This window comes from Pan paniscus, chromosome 1 (genome assembly GCF_029289425.2).
Source record: "Pan paniscus chromosome 1, NHGRI_mPanPan1-v2.0_pri, whole genome shotgun sequence".
NCBI classification, from domain to species: Eukaryota; Metazoa; Chordata; class Mammalia; order Primates; family Hominidae; genus Pan; species Pan paniscus.
This window is the reverse complement of record NC_073249.2, coordinates 96,958,596-96,978,984: the sequence shown is the minus strand read 5'-3', so window position 1 is coordinate 96,978,984 and position 20,389 is coordinate 96,958,596. Positions and strand designations below refer to the sequence as shown.

Genomic DNA, 20,389 nt, shown 5'->3' with positions numbered 1-20,389 from the left:
GTATGGGTGCAGGCCTGCTAGTTTACACAGGGTGGTTAGGGAAGGCTTGTGTGATCAAGTATTCTTTCGTAGGAAGTGAAGAAGCAAATCACATGGATATCTGGAGAAAGAGCACTGTTAGGCAGAGAGCACCAGGAACACAAAACTCAGTCAGGATTGTGCAAGATGCTTCGGAGGCACAGCAAAGAGGTCAGTGTGCCTGGAAGGAGGGAGTGGCTGCCTGGATTACAAGGATAAGTTGGATTCAATCTATGAGGACCTTATGGGATTTGGGCTTTTACTATGGATGACATGGGTATGCATTGGAGGGTTTGGAGCAGGGGTATGCCACTACCTAAGCTATGGGTTTTTCACTTTTATTATTTTTAATGGATACATAATAATTTCACCTATGTATGAGGTACAGTGTAATAATTTAATACATGTATACAATGTGTAATGATCAAATCAGGGTAATTAGCATATCCATCACCTCAAACATTTATCATTTCCTTGTGTTGGAAACATTCAAAATCCTCTTCTAGCTATTTAAAATATACAGGGAATTATGAATTATAGTCACCCTATAGTGCTAGAACACTGGAATTTACTCCTCTTATCAAGGTCTGCTTTGCATCTGTTAACCCCCCTTTGGCTACCTCCCCTTCTGCTTTGTTGAGGAAAGACTAGAAGTTAAGTGCAGACCAGGGTAACCACATAGGAGGCCACCACAATAGTCAAGGCAAGAGCTAATGGTGGCTGGGACCAGGGAATTTGTGGTGGAAGAAATTTTCAGATTCTAGATATATTTTGAAGACTGAAGCAACAGGATGTATGGGTCTATAAGAAAAAGAGGACTCAAAGATTGCTTTCATCTGGGCAATGGGAAGGATGCAGTTGCATTTTAAGAGATGAAGACTTTAGGAGTAATGAGTGTTTTTTGAGGCGGCAGGAAGTTTTATTTTATATGTGAGATACCTATTTCCTATCCAAGTAGGAACTTTAAGAGACAAACTTGGATACTTAAGTCTGGAGAGAGAAGTTTGAGAATTATCAGCATATGTTTGAGACAGGATGATGTCACCTAGAGAGGAAGTACAGATAGAGAAGACAGGATATATAATGACTCAACCCTGGGACACTCCAATATTTGGAAATCAAAGATATGAGAAGTAACCATCAAAGAAAGTTGGGTGGGGGGTAGTGATCAGTGAGGAAGGAGGCCATCTATCTATGAGGGAATAGGGGCTGAGCAGTCAGGTGAAGAAAGTACTGCAAGAAAGAGGTAGTGATTATGCCAGTCACGTGCTGCTGGTGGTGTCAATCACATCCATTATATCTGGCAAAAAGCAGATCAACAGTGACCTTGACAAGAGCATTTTAGGCAAACTGGTGGGACAAAAGCTTGACTGACGAGGTTTAAAGCAGGATTGGAGACAAGGAGTACCAATAATTAAAAAAAAACTTTTGAGGAATATAATGCTTTAAAAAAATAGATAATTGAGTGTTGACTTGAAGTGGTTGTGAGATCTAGGGAGAGAGAAAAGGAGAGAGAGACAGACACCGATTTTTTTTAAGATGAGCATTATAAGTATTTTTTAGATGGAAAATACAATGTTTTATGTGCTGATGAAACAATCCAGTATAGAGAGGAAAAACAATTATGAAGGATGGAGAGGGGAAAATTGCTGGTATGATACTCTTGGGTAGATGAGAGGGATGGAATCCAGGTCACCAATGGAGGGTTGTCCCCAGATAGGAGCATGGACAGGTTACACATGGTAGCAAGAGGGACCACAGTAGAAAGGTAGGTGAGTAGACAAGACTATATGGATGTTCTGTTATAATTGCTTCTGTTTTCTCAGTAACATAATAAGTATGCTCGTCATTGAAAGGGAGAAGAGTGATGGAAATGTTGGAAATTTGGGGAGAGAGACAGAGGGGCAAGAGAGACATGGATTATGCAAGCACGTGATTTTAATGATAGTTTGTGGAGCTTATACTGGGTAAGAAGAGAAATGAAGACATGAAGGAGATATTGGCCAGATAAAACATTGTGGTATCAATGAATTGTAGTTTCCAGCATATTGAAAAACTTCTCAGAGTGGGATATCAGAGCAAGTAAGTTGGAAATACAGGAGGTTAGGTTTGGGAAATGGACTATTTGAAACTCATTTTACAGAAGGGTTGTAGTTGTTAATAATAATGACTGGTCTAGGCTGGTATGACATGGGAGTAGATGAACGTTAGGATGAAAGACAAACCAGTGAGAGGTGCAGAGGTCAAAGAATTGTGAAGTAAATTATTAAATGAATCATTTTTGTGAATATTAAAATCACCAAAGACCATGACAGAAAGTCTTGGATTGAGCAACAGTGAACAGGGTGCCAGATACTTACCTGGGGATTTGCAATGAAGAGAAGCAGTGGTTGGTGTAATGGATGCCTAGCCCATTCCTTGGCCCAATGAGTACAAAGGCATGGGCAAGAAGAAAATGGCCAGACCATGAGAGGACTACGCGGAACTCAGGTTTCACTTAGGACAAGAAGGTGGAGGTGGCTTTGTGAGAAGAGTTGGTTGATACAGCACATTTTTTCGATGTGCAGCCTTGAGTCTTGAGGGCTTGTGGGGGGTTTAGGGTGCTGGAGAAGGATGGAAGATGGAGTCCCATTGGGGATTGTGCAGACCTATGGGGAAGGGAGGAATCCTGGTGATGGCAGGCAATTTGGGAGTCCTGAGCTTCTGCTGGTGACTGAGACAAACAGGCAGAGGGCATGACCAGTTAGTGATGAGTGTCATCAAGGCAGAATGAGAGAGCAGGCTGTGAGTGCTGAGGAGGACCCAGGATGATGAGCAGAGTCCTGTCCACTCCCACCCCCACTCCCATTCCTCACCACCTCCATTCCTACTGGCTGTGGCTGGATTGCTTTTAAAAGGTTCCAGTCAAGGACTGAGGAATCTTAAAATGTTAAGAATAGCATCAAGGATTGTCTCACATTATAGATGTGCAAGTAATACATTACATTGCTTTATATAATGTCATATATCTTGTCAAGTCATAGCATATCAAATAGTTCTCTATTCAACACTTACATTATCTGACATAGTTGTTTTTTAAAAATTATTTTGTCATTAAACACTTTTCAGTCAAGGAATGTGAACAGTTCTTAGACATTTCTGCTGATTGTCTCCAAATCCTTTATAACTATTTTTTCAAATATTGAGGTTAATCTAATAGAAAAATATGCCGAAATTGTAAAGTAAGCTGTTGAAAACCAAAACAAAGCAAGAAACAAATCCTGACAACTGTCTAACAGCTGGTGCTGTGACTGGTGCTCCCTGAGTTGTGGACTGCACAATCCGGACAGCTCCAAGCAAAGGCCCCAAGGACCATTTGCAAAGTAACTATTATTTTACCAGTACTGCCCAACCAGAAAGAAAAAATACAGAAAAACAGTGGATGCAGAGACTAATTAATAATACTACAACTATCATCTGCATTTCATGAATTGAGTTTTGTATGTTCATCAAAATAACCTAATTTTTCTTAATTAACGAATTGATATAAATTTGAATGTAAAAGATAAATTTAAATAAATAAATAAGCTCTTATCTGTTTTATGTATAGTGGTCTCAATGTAAGTTGCTATTAGACAAATGGTTGCAGTTGTTAAAGTATTTGAAGGCTCTCAGAGACTATTAGAGATTCCACGCTTTGTTAATAGGTGTTCTGTGAAAATAATAATTGCAAGTGATAATTATCTTCACAAATGTTGTAAACAATATAAGTATCATTGTGATAAAAATAACACATACTAATTTTATTCTTAGCATACAATCTGCATTTAAGAAAACAACATGCCTAATCAGAGAAGGCCAGAAAGTCACTGACAAATTATCTGACCTGGGAATACATCACCTTTAACTTGGGCATGAATTCGCATGCAGAGTTTCTGGTTCATCCTTGCCTTGATGTATGGTGTCTAATGGATGGGAAAAACTCATCAATGCAATTTATCTTATTTTTCAATATCAGCATATACTTGAGATACTATTCAACGTTAGTAAATATGATTAACTTTACTACACACATGTATTCTGCTTTGATGTGTTACTGAGAAGATAAATTTGTGAGACCTTTGCATTTTTTTCTCAACCATAATACGAAGGGGCCGTTATCTGTATTTCTCGAACAAAGTTAAATGTATTATTTCATTATTAAATTTAAAATATGACATATATTGTGTTCAAATAACTTTGGGAAATGTAGTTCCAGAGCAATGTTATTCAAGCCTCTATTAGTAAGCAATGTGTATACTTTTATTTATTAATGAATTATCTGCACATATTACTATATAAATTTTAAGTACAATATAACAGAAAACAAAAAAAGAAAATTTTAAAAGTTGGGACAATAATTAAAAATACTACTTTGAGTCATGGTGGACACCTTCCCGTGTCATGTAGAGTCTTCTTTGGGGACCAAAGTTGGCTTAAATGAAAACAGAGCAACAATTACCAGAGCTAAACCCTCTGCAGGGCTTGGGGCCAACAACACGGTTTGCATAGTATGAGGTGTTGTTACACACCAGACCACAAGAGGGCAATCTCCACGGGGAGATGAGGCCCTCCAATCTACAAGCCAGCAGTGTGGCTTGGAACACCTCTACGAGCCTCATCTTAGACATTTGAAAATGGAAACAACATCAACAAAGATAAGAGACACTAAGTTGATCTATTTTGAAGGTTAAATAAGGTAATATATTTGAATTTTTTCCTAAGTTGTAAAGTACTGTATAAAATGTTTATTTTCAATAAATTAGAAGACCGATGAATCTCTTGCCTAATAATCTTATTAATCTTATTGCCTATCGATTTCTTGGATTTTGCTTCATGTGTCTATGTTCACATTTCTTGCTACCTTTTGTTCTCTCTGGCATTTTCTTGGCTTATTTTTCTTTTCTGACCGTTTTTCTTTCCTCCCTTTCTTTCTGTCTCTGTCCCGAATTGGTCCTATGTAACTGCTCGCAAACTCTGTACCAGCACTCTTCGAGGAGCTTAATATGTTCTATCTCATTTAATCCTCACACCGACTGCATAGAAAAGTACTGTGTCCATCCTCTTTTTATAGACCAAGAATCTGAAGTTAAGAAATGTGTTCAAAGACGCAGAGCTGGTAAATTATAGAACTAAGCTTTGAGTCTAAGTTATTCCACTGTAGCAGCAAGTCAAATCAGGAGACAGAAGTGATGGAGTAAGTTAGACAGAGGGAATTTAATATAAGAATTAGTAACAATAATAAAAGAAAGACTAAACTATAAGACATAAGAAAAAAGCTCAGGGAGGGTACCCAAAGAAGGACAAAAGTAGAAGGGGCTCTTACCTATTGGGAAAAGTGTGGTTCAGCCACCAGTCAGCAGAGAAGTGCTCTGGCTTAGCTAGATGGGGTGGGTCTGGAGTTAAACCCTCCAATAGGGGGCAAACAATAGGTCACCTTCCCAATGCAGGGCAAGGCCGACATTGGGAACTATGTGGCTTGGATATGCAGTGGGAGTCCAGGCTTACCTTCAGAGTACGTGGGCAGCAAGCAGGCTTGCAAAGGGGGCCGCAGCTCTGTGTGGACTGCCCCTCCCCCACCTCCATACAGCTGATGTGGGCAGCTGAGGCCATGGAGGGGCTTTGGTTTCAGGATGAGAAGGCTGTGAAAAGGTCATCCTCACACCAAGGCTGCAAGGAGGCAGAGGGATCTCGTTCTGGGCCCTTGTGGCGGGCACCACCGGACTGCCACACACTCCCCACTACCTGCCTCTTCCAACTGCAGTGTCCCTCCAGCGCCCCCTATAGAGAAAGTTTAGCATTGTTCTCACTTTAATGGAGAAAGGATTCGAGGGATTACATTGTTTGTCCCAGAGCACAAATCGAAGGGTGTGTTTGGAGCTGAGAGATAATAAATTGGTAACTGACACGCTGATTATCTCGCGCGCGTGCACACACACACACTCACTCGCACATACACAGTACCATGGAGACTTTTGGAATTCATATGTAAGATAAATCAACTAAAGAGGAGTCATTGCTCATGCTTCAGTACTGTTACGGATGGCTGTGTTTTCCACCAGGAGGCAGCAAAGCCAAGCCTTCACCCAGACTGCAGCAGCGATGTGCAGTCAGGAATTACCTGAAGATTCTTGTACTTATCACCTTGATGGGTATTCTTATATTGATCACCTTGATCAGGCCTGAGGAGAAAAAAGAGGACCACAGTTACCTCCAGGAATAGTTATTTCTAATTGAAGTTGGGATCCAAGATGTAGAGTGTAGTTAGGAAAAGGCTGTGATACTTCAACCTCTTGAAAGCAGAAGCATGGCAGGGAGGACCTACTCCCAGATCCCAAAGGAGGACAGTTTAGGGCTTAGTTGAAGCCCGCAGCTTTAATTTTGGTTCCAGTTCACCTGGTGGGACACAGGAAGTACTGCTGGTCACCTAGCTACTCTACTTCAGGCTTTTTACAGACCACAAGAAGCTAATGCAAATTCAGAAATTATTTACAGATTGTTCAGAATATTGAGGACCCGAGATGGCCCTGTGCTTGTTCGGATCTTGGTGGCGACTAGCCCCAGAGGTAAATAACTCACTAGATGGGCCCAGGGATGGCTCGAGAATATATGCACGACTTAGGGACAGCAATCAGAGCAGGCAAGGAGAGCAGCCAGGAGGCTTGCCTGAAAGCAAGCACCTTTGTTTTTCCTTAGATTATTCAGTGACAGTTCTGTAAAACAGCAAAGTTTGTTAGTCAGGTCAGTCTTCTTACAATATCGAGAATGTTGCAATTGCCCATAATGAACACAAAGGTGCCTCAGCAGAGACACAATCTCTGATTTTAAATCCTTACCCTGAAGAGACAGCACCCGGGAAAACAAGTGTTCCTCAGGTCTAAGGCCCATGAGAAGGGACCGCGACAGATGTGGGAAGCAAGGCAGCACTTCTGGAAGCACTGGAGATGAATCATATTCACTTCAGTGGGCAAAAGCCAAGCAGATGCAGGGACAACCAGACCATAAATGGAAGGAGGGTCTGAGTCTGACAAAGAGACAACGTGCACCCCTTTGTAGAAGTTCACTAAAACCTGACCAAGAGAAAGCTCAACTTCAGAGCCTTTCTGCTTTTATTGCCAGAGATAGCTCTGACTTTGCCAGTGCTACCCTTGCTAATTCAGTTCCTAGAACTCTGTGGTGGAGAAGTTGTGCAGAGGGTTGTCATTCTATTTCCTGGCTTAGGTGGTAGTCACACAGATGTTTTACTTTGTTTAAATGCATTGGCTGAAATGCATTGGGCTGTATTCTCGATGCATGTGTGTTACAGTTCAACAAAACCACATTAAAATAATATACACAAATGAATAAATATAAAAATATCCAGGACAATTCTTAAAAATAAAATTCATGTGTAGGAGCTAGTTCGACTAGATGTATAACATATTACAAAGCTATTATAGTTAGACAGTTTGTACTGGACCATGAATATACAGACAGATCAATAGAGCATGATAACAAGTTCAGAGCTGGGAAAAAATATACAGAAGAAGCTAGTACATGATAAGCACACCCTCAAATCTGTGAAAAAAGATCTGTTAATAAATGATGTTGCTACAACTGGGAAGCCATTAAGAAAATAAAAACTCTCATCTTATACTAGGATGAGTTCTTTAAAGGTTAAAACATTAAAAGTTAACTCAAGAAAATCTGGGGGTATTCTTCTACACTTTCAAAATGGGGATCAGTTTTATAATTATAATACAACAAACAAGAACTACAAAATAAAAAAATTTTAAAACGTGTTTACATAATTATCATTTTCTATATGGCTGAAATATAACAAAGTCAAAGGTCAAAAAACACAGAGGAAGAAATTTAGTTTCTCATAGCACAAAAATAACTTAATTTCTTCAATATTATATAAGTGCTACAAATCAATAATAAAGTCATCAAGAATACAATTAAGTATTAGGTAAGTTATGTCATCAGGCAGTTCCCAGAAAATGAATGTTGTGGTTCACTAAATGTAATAAAATATAGTTGAGCTTAGTTACTAAGAGCAACTCAAAACTACTTTGAGATCCCATTTTTAACCTACCAGATGGGCCAAGAACAATTAGTTTTAAAATACATCATTTTGATGAGTTTGTGGGGGAAAAAATGCAGTCTTATACATTGTAGGGAGTGAAATAAATCAGTGAAACTCATATGGAAGAAACTGGAAATACTGATCAAATTACAAAAGTATTTAGCCTCTGAGTCAGCAATTGCACTTAAATAAATATATTCTATCTCCTGAGGAATGATGTATGAATAATGTGTTCACTGCAGCATTGTTTGCAAGAGCCAAAATTGGGAACTGCTATATATACATAGGTTATTATCCAGACTGGGAAACAAAGAGAGAAAGTCTTAATGCACTGAAGTGGAATGCTCTCCAACAGATGCTGTTGTGAAAAAAGCAATGAGCAAAATGATGTGGAGTTACTCTTATTTCGTTAAAAGAAGAAAAAATATACATGTTTGGGTGGGGTTTTTTGTGCATAAAATAACCCTGAAAGGATATTTCAGAAATTGATCTCTGTTAACTGAAGTAATTGGAGTCGCAAGTTGGGGATTTCACTGTGTATCCTTTGTAACTTCTGATTTTAGGCCCAAGTGAATGTGTGATAATGATCACTATTAATAATATTAAAGGAGATGGGCCATGCTCCGTGGTTCATGCCTATAATCCCAGCAGTTTGGGAGACCGAGACAGGAGGATCTCTTGAGCTCAGGAGTTCAAGACCAGCCTGGGCAATGTGGCAAAATCCCATCTCTACAAAAGATACAAAAATTAGCCAGGTGTAGTGGCACGCACCTGTAGTCCCAGCTACTTGGGAGACTGAGGTGGAAGGATCACTTGAGCCCAGGAGGTCAAGGCTGCAGTGAGGCAAGATCACACCACTGCACTACAACCTGGGCAACAGCGTGAGACCCTGTCTCAAAAAAAAAAAAAAATTGCATTAAAGGAGACCTGCAGGAAGCAGAGCCTCAAATGCTGGAATCCAGGAAGACAGCACCATAAGGACTTGCTCCGCTCCGTTACTGGAGCTAATCACATCATTACATTAGCAAATTCCTGCAAACTGGCCTCAACTTTTCTCACCATCAATTAACATAGCCCATGCAGCAAAGAAAGATGGTAATAGTCTTCCCCACTTTTGATAACAGAGGCAGAAAAACATAAGGAGGTAGGAGTGGGGCTGCCGCAGGACACATTCTGCTAGTTTGGATGATGCATTGAAAACAGCCTTAAAAAATGAGTTCCCCAATTTGGACAAGCAAGTTGGGAGTTATCGGCAGAAAAAGTTTAATTTAAGAAAAAAAAACCCAACAATCACCATTCATGCATTCAACTAATATTTTTTGAGTATTTACTATGTATTAGGAACTATTCTGACTGAGAGCCTGAAATATATCAGTAAACAACATTTGCCTTTTTGGCAATGACATTCTAATGAGAGAAAACAATACAAAAAACTATAATAAATAAAAATTAGCTCATTTTAGTGCTATGAGATACTGGTCTTTATATTATACTTACATTATCTTGTATGTGAAAAGTACTACCAAAGGAAAACAAAATAGGACTATGTAAAGGTGACTGGAGTGAGGGCAAGTGTGGAAGATTGTCATTTTAATTAGGAAAATCAGTGTGTACCTCACCGAGAAATTGATATTTAAGCAAAGACTTGAAATACAAACAAAAGACCCTTAGTGGCATGCTTGTGCATTCGTATGCATGTGCACACGTGCACACACCTGGCCTGCTGCAGGAACAGCAAGGAGGTGAGTGTGGCTGCAGCAGAGCAAGTGACAGGAAGAACAGTAGGAGATGAGGTCCAAGGTGTGTGTGGAGTTGGGGGTCAATAATGCAGGGCCTTGTGGGCTGTTGCGAGGACTTCAATTTACCCAGCAAGGCATGAAAAGCCACTTCAGGTTTTTGAGCAGGAGAATTACGATATGACTTATGTTTTAAAGTCCACCCCAACTGCTCTGCTGAAAACAGACAATAGTGGACCAAGAATAGAGCAGAGATACCAGTTAAAAGCTGATTAGAAAAGTCAGCAAGAGATCATGGTGTCTCAGAGTAGGTTGGCCACAGTTACAGATGGATTCATTTTGAAGTTAACAGAATTTACTGATATTAACTGAGCGTGAGTTATACAAGACAGAAGCCAAGGAGGACTCAAAAGTCTTTAGCTTGAGCAAATGGAAGAATAGAGTTAGCATCTTCTTGGCTGAGATGTCTAGGGGTAGAGGATGTTTTCAGGAAAATATCAATAGCTCAGTTGTGAGCACATTAAATATGAGATGTCTATTAGATATCCATGTGAGAATACTAAATAAATAAGCAGTTGGATATGAAAGTCTGAAGTTCCGGAGAGATTTCTCAGCTGTTATTAACAAAGTAGACACCATCATCATTAACATATAGATGGCCTTCATGGTCAGGAGACTGAATGTTCTAACCAAGAAAATAAGCATTGATGGAGAAGAAAAGAGAACCAAGGACTCCAGCAGGAAGTAGCCAGGCAGAAGAACAGGAACACAAAGAGTTCCAAGTTAATGTACTGGTTAAATTATTCTTCCATGTATTTATTTACTAAATGTGGACTTAGTACCTAGGATGTTCCATACATTGTGTTGGAAATAGAACTTAAATGGTGAGCAGAAAGTATATCTATCCTCACCTTCTAGATAGCCTTCATTAGCTTAATTTTAACAAACTAATATGCATCATGGTTAAAAATTCAAATAGTTTGTGTGTATTTGATTCTTCTAGGAAAATATTTATGTATACTAACATATATGTTTATCTTATTTTGTATATATCTCTATATATACATTCTTTTTATAAGAAAAGGAATATACTAACATATTGTTTACTGGATTGCTTTCTTTGATTACATAGTTGGGAGAATTTTTCATAGCATCATCTACAACTGGACTCTATGTTTTTATTAGCTATATACTATCCTATTACATGATTGTAAAATGAAATCTCATTAACAGAATATGAAAATACCTGTTTCTCAACATATTCATTAATAACTAATGTGATCAAAATTTCATATTTGTTGCCAGACTGTCATAGAAAAGCCAGTGTCTCATTGATCTTCTGATTTGCATTCCTTTAGTTATGAATAAGCATTTCTTCATAGATTTGTTGGCCATTTCCACCTCTCTCTCTCACTCTACCTCTCTCTCCCTCTCTGTACTCTTCCTAGAAAGAACTTAATTCTTATAGATTAAGGCTTTGGTCCCAACTACAATGTTAGACACTTTGGAAGATGTGAATGAGAGCAGACATTTTACTGAGAATAAATTTTAGAGATAATTATAAGCATGAAGACTTGAAGAAGACAAGTAAAAGAGAAATACTTGAATAGGCTATTATAGAATGAAAAGCACAATTCACATACTTCCCAAGAGTGCTACCCTTTGGCCAAGGTGGTTCTGTCCTGGACTTCAGACTTTAAAGAGTCCTTCTCTGGCTCTCCTCCAGCCATGACCCACCCCCATAGGATGATTTGATAGGTCCAGGGTACAGGCCCAGAGCTGCTGTCTCCCTCACTCCAGCTATCCAGGACCCCAGAAATCTCTGTCAACTGGCCCTGAGATCACCTTTATGTGTCTATCCTCTTGAAGACTCAAACAGCCAATACTGTGCTCACTTCTAGGTCTCAATGACCAAGAGAGGGGCAGTTTGAGAGATCCATGTATGAAAAGAACATGGACAGTATGGACTAGGATATTTACACTCATGCACGCCCGAGGTCCCTCGTGGCACAAGATGAAGCCAGAGAGTAGGAAGAGAACCAGGGGTGAACCACAGGGGTCAGAAGCCTCTGTTTGTGCTCTTGCCTGGTGTCCTACAAATGTTTATGGCAGGCATGCTTCCCAGAAGAACAGAATTTCCTAGTCACTGTCCTCAAAGAGGCCATGCTACAGGAAGAAAAGGAAAGCGTAAACATAATGAAATGCTTCTCTCTTATCACTATTTTAGTCAATTCACTATTCAATTGATTCAGTTTCAGAATCTTTTATGTGCCAATTGCTCAGCCAGACACTGGGAATATCAAAGTGAATAAAATAGGGTCCTGGCCCCTAAGGCATCCCAGTTTCTCCCCTGTTTAAAACCTTTCAGTGGTTCCCACTGTCCTCAGGATAAAGTCCAAACTCTTTTTCTTATGGCATAAAGGTCCTCACCAACACAGCCTTACCTGCCTAGGTAGGTGAATCTCCCCCTTCTCCTTACTCCCCACTCTGCTCCAGCCACACTGAGCTTTTCCACCAAATAGCCTATACTTTCACATTTCTGGATCTGAAAATGTCCTCCCAGACACACCCCTATGTCCAACTTCCTATTTCCAATTTCCAAGTCTCAGCTTAAATATCACTCCCTCCAGGAAGCATATCTGACCCCCAAACCTGACCCCTGTGCTTATCCTACCATCATTATTATCACATGGTATTGTTGGCTATTGACTTGCCTCCATATTGAATTAGATCTTTGAGAATGGGAACTACATCCCATTGAGCTACACTTCACTTTCTAGGACAGAGCCTGGTAGATAGGAGACAATCAATACAGATTTGTGTTTTAGGTTATTGCATGCTTATGGTTTAGCTAGGGAGCTTTCTTTTTATCTTTCAGGAAAGAAACCAAAGAGACAGACTCTCCAGCAGGCAGGGGGCGCTAGTGAGTGAGCTAGGCATAGAGTCCTGTGGAGAGAATTATGGTGTCATAGAGGCTTAGAATCTTGGCATTAGCAGGGAAGGGAACCCATCTGGCTCAGAAGGCTTTGGCTTCTGATAGTCATGGACTCACTAGGCTGCTGAGGAAGATCAATAATATCTACTGGAATCAGTCATGAGAAGTCAAGCATGGAAATTGTGAATTGAGAAGTGTGTGGCCAGACCAGGTAACACAGAGAAACCTTGTCTTTTGGGTCCTCTCTCCATAGCTTTTTCATGTGTTCATTCATTCATTACGTATTTACCTACTGAGACCCATGCAATGCCATTCAGTGTGTTGGATGAGAGGATTCCAGGATTCATCCTATCTTTCAGGAAAAAGCTCCTGCTTCTATTTAAGAGGAAGACATGGGAGCCACTGGGGGTGGGGATAGTGAGAATGTCTGTGCTCATGGAACTAACAGACCACAAAAGTGAGACAATTGGGGAAATAATAACCACTATAAAAATGTAATGGGAAGTACAGGGGATCCAAGAAAGCCTTTCAGGGAGATGGAGGCTTTGGGTTAAGGAAGTTTTCCTCGAGGAGTGATGTGTAAGCAGAGACTTCAGGTTTGAACGATATTCAGTGAGCATGTGGGGACAGAGACCCAGGAAGTTGGGAAAGAGCACATTCAAATACCTGGAAAGAGGTGAGAAAATTCAGCAGGTGTCTGCTCTGAGCCAGTCTGGTGCCTGAGGGAACAGTGGTTGGACATGAGGCTGGGCCGGTGGGCAGAGGGAGAAGGTGCCTTGCCAGGGCCCTCCTAGTGGTTTGGGCTCTGTATCAATCCTCTCTGAATAGAGCAATAAGAGCTAGCAAGATGGCCCTGGCCTTGGACCACAAGTGTTTGACATGATTAGGCAGATTTCCTGAGGCAGGCTGTGCACAGCATGGTTGGGAAGGAAGGGAAATGGAGCTTGGAGAGAATATTTATTTATTTGTTTATTTATTTTTATTTATTTATTGAGATGGAGTCTCACTCTGTCACCCAGGCTGGAGTGCAGTGGTGAGGTCTCGGCTCACTGTAACTTCTACCTCCCGGATTCAAGCGATTCTCCTGCCTCAGCTTCCCAAGTAGCTGGTATTACAGGTGCACACCACCACACCCAGCTAATTTTTGTATTTTCAGTAGAGATGGAGTTTTGCCATGTTGGCCAGGCTGGTCTCAAACTCCTGACCTCAAGTGATTCACCCGTCTCAGCCTCCCAAAGCGCTGGGACAACAGGTGTGAGCCATTGTGCCCGGCCAAGGAGAGAATCTTAAGAAGAAACTCTTGCAGGAGGCAGAGGGATCCAGGAGGCAGGTTTATTGGACAGGAGCCAGGGTTCTGAAAGTGGAGGATATAGATACTATTCACCAGGCAGAAGGAAGACAGTGGAGACAGCACTGGCTCAGAGGGGCAGGACCTGCATCCACGGGGGTGAGGTTGCAGAAGGACTTAATGTTGCCCTCCCTATGCTACAGTCAACAAGACTGGTTTCTAACCTGCTGTCCTTCTCTGATATTGCACAACCTCCACATTCAGGACCTATTCCCAGGATCTGACTATGGGGGACATGCTTGGAGTGGGGACGTTGGTGGGACTGGTGAGGCAAGCCCCTGGACCTGGGCTCCAGGTGCCTCTGATGCCTCTGCACCTCTGATCACTGGAATGAGAATTGCTTCTGTAGAAACAGCTCAGTCTGGACTTGTAAAGATGGACACTAACAAACTGGACTTCCAAGTGGTGATGAGACTCTGCACTTTGGTCAATTCAGGGCACTGACCTTCAGAGTAGAGAAAGGTAAACCAGAGACAAAAGACAGAAAGATAGAGACAGGATGAAAGACCAGAGATTGATAGAGAGGAAGAGAGGGAAAAAAACAGCAAAAGGCAAAAATAAACACAGAGAGGAACAACAGAAAATAAAAACAGAAGGGGCTCACTCCTCCCTCGTCCCTCTCAAAACCTAGTCTTAGGTCTGACACCTAAGGGAGCAGATTCAAACAACAAGGAGATACGGACAGATACTGGGCTCCCTGCATACCCCGGCACACCCAAATTCACCACTGTACAGCTGCAGGGGCACCCAAGTGTGTGCTTGTGTGTGCGTGTGGACACACATACACTTCCTGTCAAACAGCTTTGAACACTGCAAAGGTGGTAGAGAACATGGCCCTGTACTCTCTCACCTCTTCCCTATGTTTATACTGGTCTGTCTCCGTCTTATTTCCATTTTTGGTGTGCCTCTCCATTGCTCACCTCTCTCCTTCCTGTTCTCTCTCGGGCAAGTCAAGGCATCGCAGGGCCTGTATCTGCCACCTCAGCCTCTTTGAAGCTTCCTCTGACCTAGAAGGAGCAATGGGGTGACTTGTCCCCACCCCCATCCTTTAGGAGTCTTTGCTCCAGTGTCTTCCTCTTAAATGGAAGCAGGGGCCTTTTCCTGAAAGATAGGATGAATCCAGGAATAACTGGCAGAGATAGAGTCATGACTGAATTAAAGCCAACATCCTAACCCAAGTCACTCTCCCCTTTTTAGGTGGGAACTGCCCTTGACCCAGTTCAGGCTGCAGCCATATAGCCAGGGACTTAGGATCATGAAAGGTTTATACCAGGTAGTAGGGCCTTAAGAGATAACTCTTCCTTCCCAATCTTCTCTCACCCTAATGCTCTAGCTCAGGAGATTCAAACATAGGGGTCCTTATAAGAGGTAGCACTGTGCTCCCCTCCTTCCCAGAGAAAGTCTCAGGATTTCTCTGTGGGAAGGAGGCCCCTGGCATATGCCCAAGCCTTCTCAGGCATATGCCAGGGGCCTCCTTCCCACAGAGAAACCCTGAGATGAGGCTCCAGTGGTTCAGAAAGTGGAAGTGAAGAGAGTCTGGGCTGGGGCTGGGTCCAACGTGTGAGTCTGAAAGTTACTGTTTCTAGTGGGTGGCGCTGTCGGCCACACCTGGCTCAATGGGACCCAGTTTGTACACTATGAACTGGATTTAGGTGAATCCCCAGATAAAAAAGGGTTGAGTCTAAGAGCATGTCACCCATCATTCAGGATAGCCACAGCCCTGGGTCTTCTATAAAGTCACAAGGGTGATTCAGATAGCAAAGTAGGTCATCTGACAGGCATCCTTTAGCAACCACCTGACTGGAGAATCCTGCACACCTTCAGGAGAGGATGATACAGATTTTTGTCCTACTGGGGTGGATTAGTCCATTTCCACACTGCTATAAAGATACTACCCAAGACTGGATAATTTATAAAGGAAAGAAGTTTAATCGATTCACAGTTCCACGTCTGAGGAGGCCTCAGGAAACACAATCATGGCAGAAGGCAAAGGGGAAGGACTTTCTTCACATGGTGATGGGAGAGAGAAGTAAGAACAGGGGAAATGTCAGATGCTTATAAAACCATCAGATTTTGTGAGGTACATACACAGAGCCAAACCATATCATGGGGTAACCCCCAGAAATTATTTTATTTTATTTTATTTTATTTACTTTATTTTATTTTTTGAGATGGAGTTTTGCTCTTCTTGCCAAGGCTGGAGTGCAATGGCACGATATCAGCTCACTGTAACCTCCACCTCCTGGGTTCAAGCGATTCTCCTGCCTCAGTCTCCCACGTATCTGGGATTACAGGCACCCGCCACCATGCCCATTTTTGTATTTTTTGTAGAGACAGGGTTTCACCATGTTGGCCAGGCTGGTTCTGAACTCCCAACCTCAGGTGATCCGCCTGCCTCAGCCTCCCAAAGTGCTGGGATTACAGACGTGAGCCACCGCGTCCGGCCCTCCCCCAGAAAGACTTTAATGTGAGGAGAGATTTGTAGCTACTGTCCCCAGGAGTCCCTCTATCTACAGGACACAAAAGAAGAGGACAAGACTAGAGATGTGGCTTTCTAAACATCAGGGAGAGTGTTTGGATCAGGGCTATGGGGAAGCAGCCTGACAGCAGGTCAGGATAGGATGGAGGGCAAGTAGGGAGCACCCAGCAGGATAGAGAAGGCCAGGACAGAGGCTGGCCCCTACTAGGAGCTATTCACACTGGCTCTAACTGTAAAGACTCATGAGAAAGTTCAAGCAATCTCAATTTGTTAAACAGCCATCATCACAAACCTCAAGTTCTTCTCTCTGTGTACCTATAATTATGCATGGACACATGCCCACATGCACTTACGTGCACACACACACACACTCTCACAGAGATATGGGCATGTGTGTGCTTAGTGGAAAGCCCACAGCAGTAACTGGCTCAGTTTAAAAAACAAGTTTGGGGGCTGGGACATTGGCTCACGCCTGTAATCCCAGCACTTTGAGAGGCTGAGGTGGTCGGATCACCAGAGGTCAGGAGTTCGAGACCAGCCTGGCTAACATGGCAAAACCCCATCTCTACTAAAAATACAAAAATTTGCTGGGCATGGTGGTAGGCATCTGTAATCTCAGGTACTCCGGAGGCCAAGGCAGGAGAATCGCTTGAACCTGGGAGGCAGAGGTTGCAGTGAGCTGAGATCGCACCATTGCACTCCAGCCTGGGTGACAAGAGCGAAGCTCCATCTCAAAAAAAACAAAAACAAAAAACCACTAATTTGGGCCAGAGGCTTTTCTCACAATCCCAAGGATGCCAGAGGCTGGAAGGTGGTTGCCACCTCACCTCAGCAGTTGTCACTCCAAATCCCACACCCATCCTCCCCTACCGGTGACAGGGCTCTGACAGGCCTGGCACCTCCCTGACATGGGTTTGTAGCTTTGCGAGCTGAGTCCCCAGAGGGGGTACAGGCTCATTTCCCCTGCTTTTACATTTCCTTGAGGAGGCTAGATAACAACCTGCTTACTGTCTGCTGTTTCCTGGCCACTTCTAGACCCTCTATTCTGCTCTGGGACCACAACAGTAGCGTTCATCCTCTCATCATGTGCCATAGGAGGGACCAGGGCGGAAACCATTAGGGGCTTCTCCAGGGGCTGCATACCTGGGCTGAGGCCCAGGGACGTTCCCAGGAGAGCTTGGATTTCCTGGGAGGAGGAAGATGGGTAGATAGAAGTAAAGCAAGAGTTGTTTGGGTGTTCTCTATACCTGGAAGAATCAGGAAATTATAAAACTGCTGAGTGGTTGAGTTTGAGGACACCTACCAGGTCCAGTTCCCCCTTCCTCACTCCCACGACTGCCCCTTTATAGAGGAAGAGGTACAAGCCCAGAGAGATGAAGAGAACTGCACAATCCCTTAGGCTTGGGAGTTGCAAAACCAGGCCTGGAACTCAAGTCCTGCCATGCCAAGAGCACTGTACTTTTCATTTCATCTTGCTGTAACCACCACAGTGCTCCGTGCATGGGACAAGATGATGCATTCAGGAAGCGTGTGACAGTTGGTCACTCTAAGTGCAAGAGTTTCATTGCACCTGGGTCCATGGGTACCACATTAGAGACAAGAACAAGGACATGCTCTGGAGTGGGATAGAGCTTGGCTTGAATCACTTACAAGGAACTGAGGTGGATTTTTGAACTTCAGTGGTCCTCATACGATGTGAAGTGGACTAAAAATGTCTACCTCAGGCTGGTAGCCGTTATAACATTAGCTGATGTTTGTGAAGTGCCTGACACTTGACTCAGGATCTGGAGACTGAGGGTCAAACTGTTTGCTCATTAGCTAAGGGACCTTATTCACATTGCTTACATATTCTGGTCTTTTGATTCTTTATCTGACAAATGACTACCTAGTAAGGAACAAACACACTGGCATATGCAAAGGTAGAATTATGGGGCTGGCCTCTCTGAGGGATCCAGCTCTGCTTTCTCAACCCTGGTCTGAGTCATTATCCTGAAGATGGATGTATTTGGGTGTCAAGAAAGGAGGAAATGAAAGCAGGCACCCAGATTTCCTTCTGATGAGAATATTCTTTTCTTTTTCCAGTACCTCCAAGTGTTCAGAAGATGTGTGACCAGCCAAAACATAGTCAATGCTGCCCAGCAAAAGGCAATCAATGCTGCCCACCAAAGCAGAACCAGTGCTGCCAGTCAAAAGGCAATCAATGCTGCCCGCCAAAACAGAACCAGTGCTGCCAGCCAAAAGGCAGTCAATGCTGCCCACCAAAACACAATCACTGCTGCCAGCCAAAGCCCCCATGCTGCATTCAGGCCAGGTGCTGTGGTTTGGAGACCAAGCCTGAAGTCTCACCCCTTAACATGGAGTCTGAGCCCAACTCACCGCAAACTCAGGACAAGGGCTCTCAAACCCAGCAGCAGCCCCATAGCCCACAAAATGAGTCCAGGCCAAGCAAATGAGAGCAGAAGAAGTCAAACAAAGAAGAAGTCCCTGGGGCCATGCCTTTCACTTTGTAGGGTGGGGGATTACTGAGAGTCAAGCTAGACCTGTGTTTAGAGAAGCAGTTTTCACAGTGACTACCATTTCCACCCAATGAGAGGCTCCTATTTCCCATCATAGCTCCCTACCCTAGGGAGGCCTCCATCTGGAAATGGGAGGATGAAGAGGCTAGAATCATCTTTCCTAGTGATCCTGACATTTAGACAGCACAGAAATAAAGAGCAATAAAAAGAACATTGCCTCCGTTTTTTCCTTTACTTACTTGTGAAACCATCTCACCAGCCTGGCCTAGAGCCCAAGAAAATATTATGGGCATGTCCTGGAGGTCCAAGGAGCAAGAACTAGCATCCTGAAGAACAAAACCTCTGCTGAGCTGGAGTGTAGTTGACTGACTCATCTTGGTTTTAAAATGAAAGTCCTGCATTCCAGGAACCCCTTCAGTCCTTATTAAAAAAAAAAAAAAAAGATTATTGGTCACTCAAAGTGCAAGAATCCTAATTCCTCTGGGTCCCTGGGTACCACATTGCACTCCAGACCAAGCAAAAATATGTAAGTCCCTTGGAGTGATTCCACCCCCGCATCCAGAGATTTTAGATGGAGGTAGAGTCCCCAGGACTCAGCAAAGCACAGTGGCTGGCGGCAAAGAGCGAAATCTTCCAGGATCAGCACTGGCTCCTCAGTCACAGAGTAGCAATCTTAAAGCAAGTGGTTCAGTGTTTCTGAGGCTCTATTTCCTCGTGTGTAAAATGAAGACAATGGTACTTCCCTCAAAGATTTTTTTATGAGAATTAAAAGGGATAATTCATTTAAAGTGCCCGACATAGGGTCCGACACCGAGTGGCTATTCAGTGTGCATAGTTTTCAAACTCCTCTCAGCCACAAGGCCCTATTTCCCTCTAAAGAAGACATCATCCTCCAATAATTTGTCCCCAAGCACACCCCCACTAGTCCAGGTAGACAGGTAGAAATAGAGAAATCAGCCTCATTAAGCACACTTGTAAACTTCCATTTTTACTGCTTTTTGATGTGTAATTAACATATCACTTTTAAAATTTTTCGAGTGCACTTCTGTACTCTCTCTCATACTTCTCCCTGTCCACCAATCCCCAGAAAACTACTGGTCTACTTTTGTCCCTTCAAATTAGTGTTTTCAAGAATTTTATGTAATCACACAGTAGGTTTGTTTTTTTATGCTGAGAGTTTATTATTTCAAAGCAGGTCTTCCCCTACCTACTAAACACTGCATATAAGAAGAAGCTCAAAACTGCAGTTTCTATTTTGGTACCATCTAGGG

The 20,389-nt window shown here is 42.7% G+C and overlaps 1 protein-coding gene across 1 annotated transcript; it reads left to right on the top strand.

Moving 5' to 3' along the window:
* Nucleotides 1–12,858: 12,858 nt before the first annotated feature.
* Nucleotides 12,859–20,182, top strand: SMCP (sperm mitochondria associated cysteine rich protein). The gene is made up of 2 exons (XM_055113774.3): nt 12,859–12,986; nt 18,685–20,182. Exon 2 carries the CDS (start codon nt 18,705–18,707, stop codon nt 19,053–19,055), a length of 351 nt encoding a protein of 116 aa, XP_054969749.1. The 5' UTR covers nt 12,859–12,986; nt 18,685–18,704; the 3' UTR covers nt 19,056–20,182.
* Nucleotides 20,183–20,389: the final 207 nt, after the last annotated feature.

Coding starts and splice junctions, on each gene's coding strand:
- SMCP (XM_055113774.3), top strand. CDS start 18,705: ATGTGTGACCAGCCAAAACATAGTCAATGCTGCCCAGCAAAAGGCAAT.